This window comes from Cherax quadricarinatus, chromosome 69 (assembly GCF_038502225.1).
Source record: "Cherax quadricarinatus isolate ZL_2023a chromosome 69, ASM3850222v1, whole genome shotgun sequence".
Classification (NCBI taxonomy): domain Eukaryota; kingdom Metazoa; phylum Arthropoda; class Malacostraca; order Decapoda; family Parastacidae; genus Cherax; species Cherax quadricarinatus.
The window spans coordinates 7,549,748-7,567,546 of record NC_091360.1 but is presented as its reverse complement, the minus strand read 5'-3'; the positions used below and the strand labels follow the sequence as shown (position 1 = coordinate 7,567,546).

At 39.3% G+C, this 17,799-nt stretch overlaps 1 protein-coding gene across 3 annotated transcripts; it reads right to left on the bottom strand.

The window, feature by feature from the left end:
- Positions 1–886: 886 nt before the first annotated feature.
- Aasdh (Aminoadipate-semialdehyde dehydrogenase) lies at positions 887–15,910 on the bottom strand. Of its 3 annotated transcripts, XM_053795798.2 has the most exons (4): positions 14,471–15,101; positions 12,646–12,757; positions 12,242–12,353; positions 887–8,999 (listed from the first exon to the last, which is right to left on the bottom strand). In XM_053795798.2, exons 3-4 carry the CDS (start codon positions 12,318–12,320, stop codon positions 5,566–5,568), a joined length of 3,513 nt encoding a protein of 1,170 aa, XP_053651773.2. In that variant the 5' UTR covers positions 12,321–12,353; positions 12,646–12,757; positions 14,471–15,101; the 3' UTR covers positions 887–5,565. The 3 variants fall into 3 exon arrangements, with proteins under 3 accessions (XP_053651773.2, XP_069955934.1, XP_053651772.2); XM_070099833.1 differs by lacking the exons at positions 12,646–12,757; positions 14,471–15,101 and adding an exon at positions 15,766–15,910; XM_053795797.2 differs by lacking the exon at positions 12,646–12,757.
- Positions 15,911–17,799: the final 1,889 nt, after the last annotated feature.

The window sequence follows — 17,799 nt, the reverse complement described above, 5'->3', positions numbered from 1 at the left end:
TTTATGAAGGATGAGGTTAATCATAGAATTGATGAGGGAAAAAAGGTGAGTGGTGCGTTGAGGTATATGTGGAGTCAAAAAACGTTATCTATGGAGGCAAAGAAGGGAATGTATGAAAGTATAGTAGTACCAACACTCTTATATGGGTGTGAAGCTTGGGTGGTAAATGCAGCAGCGAGGAGACGGTTGGAGGCAGCGGAGATGTCCTGTTTAAGGGCAATGTGTGGTGTAAATATTATGCAGAAAATTCGGAGTGTGGAAATTAGGAGAAGGTGTGGAGTTAATAAAAGTATTAGTCAGAGGGCAGAAGAGGGGTTGTTGAGGTGGTTTGGTCATTTAGAGAGAATGGATCACAGTAGAATGACATGGAAAGCATATAAATCTATAGGGGAAGGAAGGCGGGGTAGGGGTCGTCCTCGAAAGGGTTGGAGAGAGGGGGTAAAGGAGGTTTTGTGGGTAAGGGGCTTGGACTTCCAGCAAGCGTGCGTGAGCGTGTTAGATAGGAGTGAATGGAGACGAATGGTACTTGGGACCTGACGATCTGTTGGAGTGTGAGCAGGGTAATATTTAGTGAAGGGATTCAGGGAAACCGGTTATTTTCATATAGTCGGACTTGAGTCCTGGAAATGGGAAGTACAATGCCTGCACTTTAAAGGAGGGGTTTGGGATATTGGCAGTTTGGAGGGATATGTTGTGTATCTTTATATGTTTAAGCTTCTAGACTGTTGTATTCTGAGCACCTCTGCAAAAACAGTGATAATGTGCGAGTGTGGTGAAAGTGTTGAATGATGATGAAAGTATTTTCTTTTTGGGGATTTTCTTTCTTTTTTGGGTCACCCTGCCTCGGTGGGAGACGGCCGACTTGTTGAAAAAAAAAAAAAAAAAAAAAAACTGTAATTTCAGTTCAAACTTGTGATTCCTCACCCTTACTATTGCTCACATTCAGTGTTGGCTGTGCCACATCATTATCAAATACCTTTCAATGAGATACCATGATACTGGTGAAGGACTTTTGATCCAAGGACTTGGAAGCCACCCTCCCCTTCAGAAGACCAAACATCGTTATCTTCCATACTTGGGTTTAACTTTTTCCTGTTATATTTGGGAGGAAGCACTCAACTTGTAGAGAGTCACACAGCATCAGGGAAATAGTAAGTAATCAGGCTTAATCTAAGGAAGAGGGTACCTCCTATTCCTTAGATCTAGAACCATTCAGTGTTTTGTTATAAATATTGCAACATCGCTAAAATTAATTGAGAGTAGGTATTTTGCAACCCATTCCCCATTAAATCAATTCTTGCCATTTGCAGCTGTATGACCCTCGTGGGTTTAGTGCTTGGTTTTTTTTATTATAATAAGAACTGCCATTTGCAAGTTTACTCTTTGTTGAGTTTTCACAGAATGTTAACCTAACCTCTTACTATGAACGAATACCGAAAAGCACAGTGAAACCTCAAGTTAATGGAGTTCAGACTAATGGACAAACCTCATTTTCTAGAAATGTATTATGCTCTACTAGATAAATTCCTCTTCAAGGGGGGGGGGCTCCTTGATGCGGCGAAGAGGCTCTTGGTCTAAGGAATTAGACCATTTGGTCTCCTTTCTCAGACCAAACCTAATTACCCCCCAAACCTCCCTTCCCTATCCCATCCTCCCTTTTTTTCCTTTCCTCCCCCCTCTCAATCCTCCATTTTCCCTGTCCCATTTGTAGCCTCTGGGGTCCTCCCCTCTTGCATTACAGTTTCTAGGTAGGGGGAAGTATGCTGGGGTTCATCATGCTTCGTGAGGTTCCTTGGGTGTGGTGTAGTTTGCTGTGAAATCTGGATTGTCTGGAGGTGACCTGTTCCCTTCCCAGATTTCCGAGAAGTGGGCGGGGTGTTCTGCAGATGACGAGTGTAACTCCAGAGGCTGCCTGTTGGTTCTGGGAGGTGACAGCTGAAGAAGATATGTTTTGAGGTGGGTCTCCGACTGCCCTCTCTTTTGTCCACCGAGATGGCTCGGTAGATGTGAGGTTGCTCTCCCGGAGCACTGGTTTACTGGCGTGAAGAGTAGGGTATGGCATGGGTTTTACACTGCATCTGCACTGCTTGCGAGCTTGAGGTCCTCTCAGATGAGGGGACAAACTTACGGCCCTTTCATGCCTGCTAGTAATTGTCCCTCCGTTGTCGCTTTTTCTTTTTCTTTTTTTTTTTTTCTTTTTTTTCTTTAACCCTTAAACTGTCCAAACGTAGATCTACATTTTTTCAACACTTGAAAAAATGTAAAAAAACGTAGATCTTCTTTTTGTTTTTTTACATTTGAAAACGCGTAAAAAACTTTGAACTACGTTTTTTTTGTTATATTTGAAAATATGTAAGAAAACATAATCTACTTTTGGAGCGCTACACATGTCAACATAGATCTGTTTGGACAGTTTAAGGGTCAAAATAATAACAAGAAAGTACCACAATCATGAAGTCTTCATTCCGTGATAACCCTCCTCCTCCCAAGCCCCTTTCTGTTCCTGCATCCTGTTCTGACTTGACATCATTCGTGGGGAGCAGATCGCCGGACTCTCCTCCATTTGCATTTCCACCCTAGTCTTGTCCAAGTTGGATTATGGTGACCTAGTCTATTTTGCAGCTTCTCCTACCACTCTTTCTAAATTAGATCCCCTTCACCATCAGGGTCTACGTTTATGCCTTGGTGCCTCTCGTTCATTCCCTGTTAAAAGTCTCTATGCTGAAGCAAATGTTCCTTAGCTGATCATTGTGCTCACTGCCTTCATTACTTTGTCCACTCTCATGACCTTCGTGTTCCATCTACGTATAGGTTGGTTTCAGATGTTAGTAGAGACCTATTATTTGTTCGATGCCCCTGCTTACTCCGACCGTTTCTCTTCGTCTTCACTCACTCCGGTCTTCTCTCCAGTTGCCTCCCTTGTATGTTCATTTAGACTCTGCCTTTTCCCTTCCCCCTTGGGAGGTTCCGACGGTTCGTGTCTGCTCTCCCCTACTGCCGTGCACCAAAACACTCTTACCTATGACTGCTTCTCGCTCTCTTCTTCTTGATCACTTCCAGTTGCATGCTCATGCTATTGCTGTTTATACAGATGGTTCTAAATCTTCTGACGGGGTTGGGTTTGTGGCGTTGTTCCCTGACGATGTTGTCTGAGGTCATTTATTAGACACTGCTAGTAATTTTACCGCCCTGTTGCATGCTATCCTCATAACGCTTCTCCATATTACATATATGTCTTCTACAACATTTATGATCACTTCAGATTCCCTCAGTGCTTTACAAGCCATTAAACAATTTGATTCCCCTCATCCATTAGTCCTTCATATTCAGCTATGGTTGTGCCATGTGGCTAGCAAAAACAAAGATGTCATTTTCTGTTGGGTCCCTGGACACGTTGATGTCCAGGGCAATGAACAAGCGGATGCTGCCGCTGCACGATCAGTAGTGCATGATCTTTCGGTTTCCTATAGAGGTATTCCGTTCAAATATTATTTTTTAGTCATCTCGGCCCGTCTTCACGGCCGTTGGCAACAATGGTGGTTGGCCATGCACCATAACAAATTGCACTCTATTAAACCGCTTTTAGGTTTGTGGCCATCTTCTTACCACCGCATTGGCCATACTTGCCTTACCCATGGGTATCTCATGGAATGACACCCTATCTGTGAGGTTTGTCGGGTCCCTATTTCGATTCTTCACTTTCTTGTAGATTACCCAGTTTACCAGCGAGCTTGCAGGATTTACCTTCAATGACACCGCCACCCTACCACTCTTACCTTATCTTCCCTTCTAGCAGACGACCCTGCCTTTGACCTACAATCATTTTTTTACTTTTTGTCAGCAACTGCTTTACTGTACGAACTTGGACACATAGCCCTTAGTGCCCTTTTCTCCCCTCACCTCTGATCCCTTCTCCACCTAGATGTTTATAGCCCCAGCACTATTTTCTACCCGGCAGAACTGTATGACCCTTGTAGGCTTAGCGCTTTCTTTGATTATAATAATAATAATCTACTAGACTAGATAAATTAACTTCTTATTGGGTGGATAAGTTTGATTGATTCCAGAATTGCCTCTTATTGTAACAATCGTAGAAAAAAAATCTTATCATTCAAATTTAACGGATATTTGACATTAGCAGACACCCTCTCTACTCCTATTAGTCCATTAAATCAAGATTTCACTGTACAGATATTCTGAGGAGGTACAGTACAAATGTAAGCATTGTTTGATCCATATAAATTTAGCACATATTAATACAGGCACTCCTCACTTAACAACCAAGTTCCGTTCCGCATACACTTTCGAGAACACACCAGCTAACCCCTTTACAGTGACCTTTTGAACCTCTTCCATTCTTTCCTCTTCTTCCTCTTCCAAGTGCTGCTGCACTTACAACTCTATGAAATTTCATTAGTTAGCTCTCCCTTGACCAAAGTTCTTGTAAGAGGTACAATACAGAGTGAAAAAAAAAAACCATACCACAGGCGAGGACTGAACTCACGATGAATGAGTTGTAAAACAGACTGGTCGGAGAGCTAGTTATAAGTCCATGCGGTTGTTAAACAGGTAGTAATAGTACATGTAATTGTAGCAGATAAAGAAGAGATCATTTTTGGTGATTGTAACAAAAATGGACCAAAAAGCTTCATCCACTGTTTTTAAATCAAGTAACCCAGTGGATTTTTTCGATTTTCCGAAGACCATTACATGGAGAGTTTACTGGGTCAAATAGAACGTAGTGAAAACAGAAAAGTGACAAAATTTGTAGTAGAATAAGGGACTTTATTAAAATATATTCTGGAAATGTATAAGTGGTAAACAACTTTTCAATTGTACATAATTACAGTAAAATTATAAACAAACCTCTGTTTAACACAATTCTAAACAATGAACAAAATCTGCTGGGTACAAAATTATCTGTTTTGGTATTGTATTTACTTTTTTCTTAGGACTAATTTTAAATATTATTACTTTCCTTCATGATGGACACAAAGGAATTTGTTAAAACAAGATTTTTCCTTGCCAAACTTACACCAAGTGCTGAAATGACCCATACATGTTTAGCACACTTTTGTGAATACTTGGATTGCACCGAAAAAGGTATTTTGGTATGTACAAATTTGAAACCTTATGAATAGGTACCTTAAATGCAAATTATCAAACCTGACATTTGCACATGAAAAGTTGATTAGCATAATTTAATAATACAGCTTCTCCTCACTTAGCGATGTACTTGTTTACCAATGACTCAAACTTATGACAGGCTTTCTGACCAGTATGCATACCTAAATAATGTATATTAGAGTTGATTTCCTCTATTATGTTTATTACGATATACAGTACATTACTGTATAAACATTTAAAAATATACCAGAAATGTTATAAATGGTGCAAATGTGACATGAAAACAATATCAAAGATGGATGAAACAAACGAACTACCATTATAGTATGCTCCTCACTTAGCGACGAATTCATTTACTGACACGGTCTTAAGAACGGAACTCCATCCTCAAATGAGGAGAAGCTGTATATTAAAATTTTTCAACTAATTCAGTATGTGCTATGAGCACATACTGAAACAATAAATGAAGTCATCTCTACTCCCAATATATAGTTTATTCCTGAAAAATACAGGAGATGCAAACAATTCACCATTTAACATAGTTTCCATCACAGTTTCAACAGATGCATCTGGAGATACAAGAGTGGAATCTGCATCTGTGGTGCCTCCTCCATTTTCAAAACTTATTTGAACTATACAGAGTCTTCCAGATGTTTCACATATTACTGCACAGAATGCCTTTGGGTTATTCAGAGAAAATAAAAAGGGGGTAGCATAAATTGCAGATAATCCTGTGAATTGAGCAATTTTTTTGCCACAGCTGTTAAAAAAGTATACATTGTGATCATGTGAGCCAATGCCTATTATTTCTAGACCATTTTCTAACTGGAGCACAAATGGGGAGGAAAACACATTGCCTTTTGTTTCAAATTTCCAAAGCCTAGAACCAGAAAAAGAATAGCTGAAAATTTCACCACAAACATTTCCAAAAATTATACCTTCAGAGTACGAAGTTATTGAACTAAAGACTGGCTTGTTAACAGATACATGCCACATAATATCTCCTGTTAGCTTATTCACCCCACTAACTATACCATCAAGTGTTGCAACAAAGACACAATTTCCATTAACACAGGGTGAAGAGAATATACTTCCTTCTGAAGGCTTAATCTTCCATTTTAATTCACCATTTCTGGTTAAACAGTATAATTTTCTGTCATGAGAACCAAATATCACCAAGTCCAATTCATCATCAATGACCGGAGAGCTTTTGATCTCTCCTTCTGTTTTATACTTCCAGAGGATCTGCCCATTTTCAATACAAATACAATATAAAGCCCCATCATAGCAGCCAACATATACCTGTTCACCATCCCCTGAAACAACAGGTGATGACTCCACTCTGTCCCCAAGTAAAAGACACCACTTCTCAGTCCCACTCAGGACATTGATGCAGACAAATTTATGAGAGTGTGATCCAACAAGGACAAAAATCTCCCTATTGTTATATTCAATTACCACTGGAGATGAGTCAATACATTTACCAAGATTATGCTTCCACAGTAGTTCTATTCTGCTTGGTAAATTATCATACTTAAAAGATGAAGATTCTTTACTCTGAATGCCTCTCCTTGATACAACAGTCAGGGCAAGAGCCTGATCTGTAAGTAAAAGGTCTTGTTCATTTAAAGAATTTTTGTGTTTCTGAAATGTCTCCTTACATTGAGATTCTGGGTCACTATGTTTTATTTTCTTATGGCCTTCATAGCCTAGAGTATGTATGGATTGACTATTAAGGTGTTGTGCACGTTCATTTTTTAGCTTTTTCGTTGTTTTATACAGGCTCTCAGTATTTTCAGACCTCTTTCTGGAATATTTATATTTTCTTATTACCTGGCAAGTTTTCATAAAGGTATCATTAAGCAAGGCATCCATTAGTTTTGGTACCTCATAACCAATACAATCTTTCAAGTTTTCAGTAAAATGTACTGCATAGAGTGAGTTTCCACCAGATTTAATGAAGTTATCATTTGGATTAACTATATTACATCCAAGAATTCTCTTCCATAATTCTTCACAATATTTTGTTAATGAATTATCATATTCCCAGAAATTTAATGCAGAAGATTGGTATTCTTTGGAAAGCAACTGATGAACATCAATTTTTCCATGCTTATTAAAGGGAATGTCCTTAACAATAATTATATTATCTGGTAATTTCCAATAAGATAATTTTGTTCTCAGATCCTGCCAAACATCATTTGCAGTTATAGTTTTTCTAGATGAATAAACAAATGCTACAATTTTATTCCCCATAAGTAATTCTATATGACATGTATCCACATACTCTAAGCTTCTACACTGTTTATCAATTTCTGCAAGGCTTACTTTCTGGCCATTACGCTTTACTTGACAGTCGAATCTTCCAGAGCAATAAATGTTGCCCTTCATCATTACTCCTCTGTCACCAGTTTGTCGTAAAACTGCCTCAACTTGTCTAGTTTTTTCATTATCGTGTTCTTCAGTGATGTGTACAGTACCATCATCCACCCAGCACATTCTCTCAGGCCCTCCAATATAAATTTCTCCTTCTTCACCATCTATGACATCTACTTCATTTTTGTTTAGCAACCTGACTACAGTGAGGCTTAGTGTATTACCAATTGGAGCAATATCTGAAAATGAATATTTTCCCTCCCTGAATTCCCCTTCCAAAATATTTTTGGCTTTTTCATTATCAGCTACTATTTGCAGACCTAGTTCTGCATTTATCACTGGTTCTGTTCTGTTTATTAGAACTTCTGCTGCTGTAGCCCAACATGACACCTCAGTTATACCGTAAAGATTAAAAATTCTAGTTTTACACTTCTCATTCACCCACTGTTTTAAAAGTGACAATTTGGGGAACACTTCACCACCCAAAGCTAAAATTTTTAGATGAGAATCCTCTGCTAGAAGTGATTCCTTTAATCTTTCTTTTCCAAAACTTAACATAAGAGTTGGAGTAGCTTGAAGAATTGAAACTTTGGTGTTTATCATAATATTAAGCAAAATCTTTGGGGTTCTTAAAAGATGAGGGGAGACCATAACAAGATTTGCCCCTACTTTGAATGCCATAAACATGTCTACAACGCTTGGGTCAAATGAAAGAGGAGCAGCACAAAATATTGAGTCTCTCTGTTCAGTTCCAAATAAGGTAACTAAATCCAAGATATTTGGCATTATAGAGGAATGGGGCACATACACATATTTTGGAACACCTGTTGAACCCGAAGTAGAAATCACATATGCCAAGTCTTTCATAATATGATTTTTCTGAAATATTGATTGTTTTTTGCAGTTAATTGAAATTAGCTTAAAACGAGTTTCAAATAAACAAAAGCTACCCAGAATGGCGTTAGGGATTCCTTCAACATTCTGAAAGTATTTCTCTTCTACCAATATTCTTTGTGGACACACTCGATCAAGTAATGACGTAAGTTCTTCCTTAGTATATTCTGGGGAAATATAAAAGTAAGCATTTTTTCTTAATATCCCAAGTATGCAAGCAACTGCCACAGGACCAGTGGAACACAAAACTCCAATAATTGTTGTCTGTTTTTTGCCATTAATCTTAGAACTTAGAACCTCACTGATATATGATTGTTTATCTTTAAAACCTCCACTAACATGCAATGGGAATTCATTGTAGACTTTTCCACTCACACAAGATGAGTTCTTATCATTATATATGCCCTCCGTTGGATTATTTAGCTTCAATACAGTGTGATCATGCCCTTCGTGCTGCTGCTGCTGCTGCTCTTTTGTCAAAGCTTCTTGAGGCAGGGAAAGCTGAGGTTCGTAAGTCTCATCACTCTTGGACAAAATCTTAGCTATTTTAGTGGATTCTTCTTTTAATTCGCTGTAAGTGATCTTCTTTTTACAATGTTCATCTGGAAGACAGAAGGAAATGTTTAGAGCATTCAAAAAGAGTATAACCCAACAATTTGCATAAAACTCTCATTCAAAACTATGGCAGACAGACAAATTTTACTGTTGAATTGGCCATCAACAGAACCAGACATGAGGAAAGAGGAGCATTTCAATTGGTTTTACATGACAGGTAAATTGGTTCGTACGTTGGACTACGTGCGGCTAGCAGCAACAGCCTGGTTGATCAGGCCCTGATCCACCGGGAGGCCTGGTCATGGACCAGGCCACGGGGGCGTTGACCACCGGAATACCCTCCAGGTAGATCCAATTCACTTTATAAGTCTATCTGATTTACTTTTAAAGCTGCCCAAACTACTGTATAAATTTTAATTGCTACATTTCATTTTGTTCCACTCATTTACAATTCGTATTACCAAACCAGTGCTTTGTAAGTCTAAATTTATTAAACCATATTATTACAATTTCTGTCTTTGTTAGAGTTTTGGTACCTTATTTATATCCTCTATGTGCCAATCTTCACTTTGTATATTTTCATAATATCTCTACCTATTTCATGCATTTCAAGCGTGTTAGTTTGGCAGCCTTAATCTAACTTCGAAGGAATGCATTTATGTACACTGTGTACTATGGATTGTAACTGAACTTTACATTCTAAATGAGGCTTTACCAAAGTAATGTACTGTATGGAATTCTTGTATAACATTAGGATTTTTGCTTCTTGCACTTCTTGATAAGAAGGAAAGCAGTTTTATAATCATTAAGTGAACATGTGCACTGTTGCCTTGATGTCATACTTATGCTACAGATATAAGACCTAAATAAAATCTACATCAGGTCTGATTACATTCTGCATTATAGTATTTACTTCATAAGAAACACTTTTTTATACTGAAAGAGCCTAGGAAGCCTAGAAGCTGAGGTAATATAGGTTAAACATGGAAGGTGCATAGGTGATGTAAATGATGTAAATAACATCCCAGGAAGAGCTGGAGGGAGCCTGGCCCATGGCTGGGCTCTGAGAGTAGTAAGACTTTCAAAACTCATCAGAGGGTATAAAAGTGGTTTTAAATAGTAAGGGTTTCATCGTCCAGCAAACATGTGTGAGCATGTTAGATAAGAGTGAATTTGGACAAATTACTTTTGGGAATTTTATATCTTATCATAAATGTAGCATACATGAAAGAATGCAGGGAAACCTGTTAGCTAGACTTCAGATGTAGAGGTGGGAGGTATAGTGCCTGCACTCGGAAGGTTGGGTGGAAGTACAGTGGACCCCCGCATAACGATCACCTCCGAATGCGACCAATTATGTAAGTGTATTTATGTAAGTGCGTTTGTACGTGTATGTTTGGGGGTCTGAAATGGACTAATCTACTTCACAATTTTCCTTATGGGAACAAATTCGGTCAGTACTGGCACCTGAACATACTTCTGGAGTAAAAAAATATCGTTAACCGGGGGTCCACTGTATTTCAGTTAGGAGAGTCACTGAAGTTGTAATGTCTATGCATTTAAAGCTAGAGTAGGAGGAGATGTACCTCCTTCTTTGGGTCACCATAACTGCACAGAATCCCCAACCCTAAGTGGTAGAGCCTCGGGGCAGGTAAACAGTATCTTTCACTGCCTGATAAACCAGAATGTTATCTGATCTGTTTTACTATTTTTTTTCATCCCAGTCCAAGGAAAACAGACAATATTAATTAGTGGTTTGCCAAAGTATTGGTATTGGTGAGCACCAGCTAATTTTGATGTTATCAGTATTAATCTAAAATTATCAATTATATTTTATTTTATATTTTATTAACACATCAGCTGTTTCCCACCTAGGCAGGGTGACCCAAAAAAGAGGTAACATTTTCTTCATCACTCACCCCATCACTGTCCTGCCAGAGGTGTGCCAACACCACAGTTCAAAAACTCTGCCCCTCCTTCAGAGCGAAGGCACTACTTCCCACTTCCAGGACTCAAATCTGGCTAACCGGTTACCCTGAATCTCTTCATGTTACTTTGCCCAAACTCCAACAGCATATCAAGGCACAAAAACAATTTGTCTCCACTCACTCCTAATACGCCTGTGTACACTTGCTAAAGTCTAAGCCCCACGCACACAAAACCTCCTTTACCTCCTCCCTCCAACCTTTCCTAGGATGACCTCTTACCCCACCTTCCTTCCACTACAGATTTATATACCTTACAAGTAATTTTATATTGTTCCATCCTCTCTAAATGTCTGAACCATAAATAGCCCTCAGACACAACATCTCCACTTCCTCCAGCCTTCTCCTTGATGCAACATTCACCACCCATGCTTCACACCTATTAAAGAGCATTGGTACCACTATACTACCCTCATATATTTCCCTCTTTTCTTCTATGGATAACATTCTTTGTCTCTATACAGTCCTCAGTGCACCATTCACCTTTTTTTCTTCATCATTTATATGATTCACCTCGTCTTTCATAGACCCATCTGCTGACAAGTCCACTCTCAAATATCTGAATACATTCACTTCCCCCATACTCTCTTCCTCCAATCTGATACTTAATCTTTCATTACTTAAACTTTTTATCCTCGTCACCTTGCTCATTCCTATGTTCACTTTTAATTTCCTTCTTTTACATACCCTCCTAAACTCATCCACTTCTCTTCAAAATCTCCCAAAGCAGTGTCATCAGCATAAAGCAACTGTGAAAACTCCCACTTTGTGTTAGATTCTTTATCTTTTAATCCCACAGCAATTGCCAGCACCCAAGCATTCACTTCTCTTACAACCCCATCCATAAATATATTAAATGACCTTGGAGAGAGAGAAGTTCGGTGACAGTTTGGTGACATCATGTACCCCTGTCTAAGCCTACTTTTACTGGGAAATAATCTCCCTCTCTCCTACATACTCTAACCTGAGCCTCATTATCCTCGTAAAAACTTAACTGCTCTAAGTAACCTACCACCTATTCATCAAAAATTTATTATCATCTCATCACTAACTTTAATGCCACCACCAGTACTAATACTTATGCCACTGATAAGACCCTTGTAAATGAACTCACAGACAAAAATAGGAATATTGTATCTACTCTATTGTCAATTCATTATTATTATTCTTATTATTATTATTGTGTTATTATTATTACTGTTATTATTATTAGTGTAAATTATATTATTATTACCTATACACAGTAATCAATGACATTTTAACTGCTATAATAACTCTGACTAGGTTTAAAGATTATATCTTACCTTCACAGTATATAATTGCTAAGTTATGAGGATGTGCAGCAGCCCCTGTGTTAAAGAGTGTGTAGAGATTCCTGGCCATGTTGCTTCATAGAAGGCACACCATGGTTTATTACTGGAAAGAGGAGAAAATACTCATAAATATGAACTACAAAAATATTAAAGTTTTGAACAGGTTTATTATATACATGTATACGTATATAGCAAGTGTTGCGAAACAGGCTATTTGAGATGGAAAGGCATGGAATGAATGGAGGGAACTGAAAGGTTGAGTTGCATTTAGTGCTGTCATCATGGCCTGATTATATTACAATGTAAGGAACTGTTCAAATTAACCAATAATTTATCACGGAAAAGTGCTAAACCCCTAAAGGTCATATGGCACCTGTGGAATGGAAGATAATCACATTTAATCTGGGGAAGCTTCAATTTCTTGGACAGAACTTTTCACCCGTATCAAGGCAATGAAGAGGTATTGAAGAGTGTTAGATTCAATAGCCAAGCTCCCATCCTTACAAACTGAAAAATTTGCCATACTTACTGCAAGCAGAAGTTACAACTATGGTTAGTTAAATTATTACAGACTCCGTATCCTTATTACTTTCTTTAATTGTCCTGAGATTTAAGTGTAACATTAGAGCATATGAAGGCAGACACACATATGGACAGACTATTGATTTAGGTGATTGACTGAGGCTTTAGTTAAATTAAAAAAATGCCAAATAAAATTTCAGCACTTATTAGAAAAGTTTTTTAGTTTAAAAACTATGAGAAAAGAACTTGTTAATGAGTCAAATTCCTGAACTTATGTGCCAAATCATTAAGATTACATTTTGTGAAACACTAATCCAATCTACTGTATAAACAACTGTGCAAAACAAGTGCATAAAGTCAGTATCCACGTGCTGCTTGTGTATAAATAAATAATATTGTCCACGTAAGACAAAATTAGAGCAAAGACATCCCAGAGTCAACGAAACAAATCTGAAGTGATGTGTGGGATATCATTACATAGTACCAAAAACAGACCACAGGATATCTTTTAACATAAACAGTAGGACCCCATATCCGCTGGAGATACATTCCAAGGATTACCTTGGATACTCAAAACTGCAGAATGTAGCGAACCCTATATATAAGACTTTTTTGGATATACATACATACCTATGATAAAGTTTAATTTATAACTTACACACAATAAGTCGAGAATTAGCACTTTTTCACTGATGGGAAGCACTTCAAGGCTTCTTTTAGGCTTTGAAGAACTGTCACCATCATTACTTTTGCACTTTGGAGCCATTATTAAGTAAAAATAAGGGTTATTTTCGGGCCAGGGTAAACCGCAGATAACTGAAACAATGGAAGCCGGACACACGGATACGGGAGTCCTACTGTACAACATATGTATGGGATAATTACTTAAGTGATAGCGTTCCACCATTGGCAGGGCAAACTCCTATAGTACTAGTACTGTCCTAGTAATGTCCTTTTCACCCTGCCAGGAGTAGTAGTCCTCAGTATGTAAATCCTAACATATAATCACAGGTAAATAAATAAAGTCAGTGACTTATTTCCAATGGGGTCCTTGTAATATTATTATTATTATAATCAAAAAGAAGCGCTAAGCCACAAGGTCCTTGTAATAACTTATTATTTAAAAAGTAAAAGGAGATATATACTAGGAATAAGGTAAACCGAGTTATTGAGGCACTTTTGATCCTCTCCTCCAGGATGCGACCCACACCAAGGTACCTACTTACTATTAGGTAGTTTGTAGGTATCGCGATACCATTTTACAGCCAAGGCACATCTTTCGCAGAGTCATCATGACTGTTGTAAGTGGCATTGCGCACTGTGGCTCAGTTGGTAGTGTCCTCAGCTCACTCAGGAAATGGGGATTGCTCCCCCGCATGGGTGAAACGCTGAACACGTTTCCTCACACCTGCTGTCCCTGTTCACCTCGTAAGTAGGTACCTGGGTGTTAATTGACCGGTGTGGGTCACATCCTGGGGGACTAGATTAAAAGACCCCAAGTGGAAATAAGACAAGACACTCCCCAATGACATGTGGATTTCTGGGTTATCCTGGCTTACTAAGCCTCCGGGTTAATAATATAAACAAAATCTCCATCCTGGAGAAGAGGAGCACAGGACCCTAAGGTTCAGGATACCAGCAGATGAAGGAACACTTCTCCAGGATACCAGCAGATGAAAGAACACTTCTCCAGGATACCTGCAGATGAAGGAACACCTCTTCAGGATACCAGCAGATGAAGGAACACTTCTCCAGGATACCAGCAGATGAAGGAACACTTCTCCAGGATACCAGAAGACGAAGGAACACTTCTCCAGGATACCAGCAGATGAAGGAACACTTCTCCAGTATACCTGCAGACGAAGGAACACTTCTCCAGGATACCAGCAGATGAAGGAACACTTCTCCAGTATACCTGCAGACGAAGGAACACTTCTCCAGGATACCAGCAGATGAAGGAACACTTCTTCAGGATACCAGCAGATGAAGGAACACTTCTTCAGGATACCAGCAGATGAAGGAACACTTCTTCAGGATACCAGCAGATGAAGGAACACTTCTCCAGTATACCTGCAGACGAAGGAACACTTCTCCAGGATACCAGCAGATGAAGGAACACTTCTCCAGGATACCAGCAGATGAAGGAACACTTCTTCAGGATACCAGCAGACGAAGGAACACCTCTTCAGGATGTATGTGGTTTACTAAAAGGCCAGAAGGTTCCTAAAATAAGCACTTCCACTACTTTCCTCTACAATGTTACTGTTGGGTAACAAAGGTTAATACGGCCTGAGAACTTTGTCAACATTGATATCATATTCCATAAGAGAGATTTGTTTTAAGTTTATTCAGGTAGTATACACAAATACATAGATTATCATACATAGCAGCATATGTGTAGAAACCCTAGGATAACCCAGAAGTCGGGATTTTTAATCCCGGATTATTATTATTGCATGATAATATACACTTGGAAAGTCCTGGATTGGTACCAAACTTGCACACGAAAATCACTCTATATGAAAGCATTCCCCATCAACTTCTTGCACATAAGAAAACAAGAGGAGCTACAGTATCACGGTGTTAGGATTTATATTGGGAACTTTGCTCTCAACTTATTTAACTTGTATGTTCCTGCTGATAAGTTTAATTACTTGGAGCTCCCAACTTGTGCTTAGTCTGAACCTACTCTTATTATTGGCGATTACAATGAGAGACAAAAGCATTGGAAACTCACAGTTTGGTAATCGTAATGATAATCAACTGTTGTCACTCTTAAACAGTCATGATAATGGGCAAATTGTAGGTGACCTTTGTTGTGATAGAAACACAGGCCTTATCTCTAGGCTTTATTGAACATAGAATCTTCATAGTACTTCTGCAACAACAAAATATAATGACTAGTACATCTAATAATGGCTTCTACAGGGATGGTGATGTCTTGCATATGTCAAGAGAAAAGTTATAACTACAGGCCACATATTTAAACTCACCATGTAATCTGCATCGGTGATAAATGGATAAAGTAGGAGAGAATCACACACCATATGTTGGTGCCCATGACGCACGCCAAACTGTTGTTGTTGTTAAGGGCCCCTAGAGGTGGTGCAGTATTATCCTGCTGCTGCTCCCCACAGGACCAGTATCACTACAATCTCCCCCTTCTAAAATATCAGAGACAGTAATCTCCCAAACTGTTAGGTGGGCGACGTACACGTCCCGACCTTCGTAGCCCTTGAGCCTCTTCACCAGGTTCGATATTTTCCAGCGGGGTTTGATTAACTGCTGGAGCAGAATCCTCTATTTCCATAGGGGTAGTCTCAAGGGGCTTTCCAGGAGAAAACGAAGCATCTTTCACATCTATTGGTGTATCTTGAGATTCCACACTAATAGGGATTTCAACTGGGGCTAAATGTCTTGTAGATACTGTAGTCTCTTCACCATTTTGGTAGCGAATGTGGGCGTAATGTGGATTAGCTTGCAGGAGCTCTACCTCTTCCACTAAAGGATCCGTCTTGTTCATCCTACGGTGACTCTTCAGGAGAACGGGTCCAGGATGACATAACCAAGTGGGCACGGAGGCTCCCGTAGAGGAACGACGTGAATAGTTGAGGAGTCTTTCATGAGGGGTTGCATTAGTAGCTGTGCACAGCAGTGATCTAATAGAGTGAAGAGCATCAGGTAGGACAGTTTGCCAGTGTTGAACAGGTAGATTGCGCGACTTTAATGTCATTGTAACTGCCTTCCATATAGTACCATTGAACCGCTCCACTTGACCATTGCCTTGAGGGTTGTAGCTTGTTGTTCTGCTGCAGGCAATACCTTTGCTAGCCAAAAACTCCTGAAGTTCGTTACTCATGAACGAGGATCCCCTGTCTGAATGGATATAAGCTGGCATACCAAAAATAGAGAACAACTGTGAAAGACAACTAATAACAGTTGAAGCAGCCATATTTGCACAGGGGAATACAAAGGGAAACCTTGAATATTCATCTACTATGTTAAGGAAATACCTATTCTGATTTGTGCTTGGTAGAGGTCCTTTGAAATCTATATTCAATCTTTCGAAAGGCTGGGTGGATTTTATGAGATGAGTCTTCTCTGGCTGATGAAAGTTTGGCTTGCACTCTGCACATACTCTGCATGCTCTGATCACTTGTCGCACATCTTCCACTGAGTAGGGCATGTTCTTTGATTTGACAAAATGGTACAGGCGTGTAACTCCTGGGTGACACAAAGCCTTGTGGAGAGCTGAGAGTGATTGCAAATCATGACATGCTGCTCCACAGTGGGACCTAGAGAATGCATCAGGTGAGATGTTCTCTTGACCCGGTCGGTACAGAATATCAAAGTCATAACACGATAGTTCCATCCTCCAGCGTAATATCTTGTCATTCTTTATCCTACTTTTGTGCCTCTTGTCGAACATATACATCACGGACCGTTGGTCAGTCCTTATGGTGAAATGTCTACCAGTTAAATAATGCCTCCAGTGGCGAACTGCTTCTATGATGGCCTGGGCTTCCTTTTCTACAGCAGCATAACATTTCTCTGATCCTTGAAAAGTTCTCGAAAAGAAGGCTACTGGTCGTCCTGCCTGAGATAAGACTGCAGCAATGGCAATGTCAGATGCATCCGTTTCCACTTCGAATGGTAGGGACTCATCAATGGCTTGAACTACTGAGTTTTCAATGTCCTGTTTGAGAGTATGGAAAGCGGCTTCTGCTTCCTTTGTCACAGGAAATGTGGTAGCACTCAATGGGCGGACTTTACTTGAATAGTTGTAGATCCATTGTGAGTAATAAGCAAAGAGACCAAGAGTTCTTCGGAGTGACTTTTTGTCTTGAGGCATTGGAAGTTCCCGTAGAGGTCGTAGTCGTTCAGGGTCTGGGAATATTGAACCTCCTTCCACTACATAACCAAGGATGCTAAGCCTTTTAGTTGAAAAAGTGCACTTTTCCTCATTGTAACTGATATTTTTCTTCTTGGCGGCTTCCAAAAACTTATCAAGGTTTGCATCATGTTCC

What these genes read in the sequence shown, in the direction of transcription:
- Aasdh (XM_070099833.1), bottom strand. Translation starts at nt 12,320, where the DNA reads ATGGCCAGGAATCTCTACACACTCTTTAACACAGGGGCTGCTGCACAT. An exon ending in AGCAATTATATACTGTGAAG is followed by an intron (nt 9,000 to 12,241) that starts GTAAGATATAAT and finishes TCTGTCTTCCAG; the next exon opens with ATGAACATTGTAAAAAGAAG.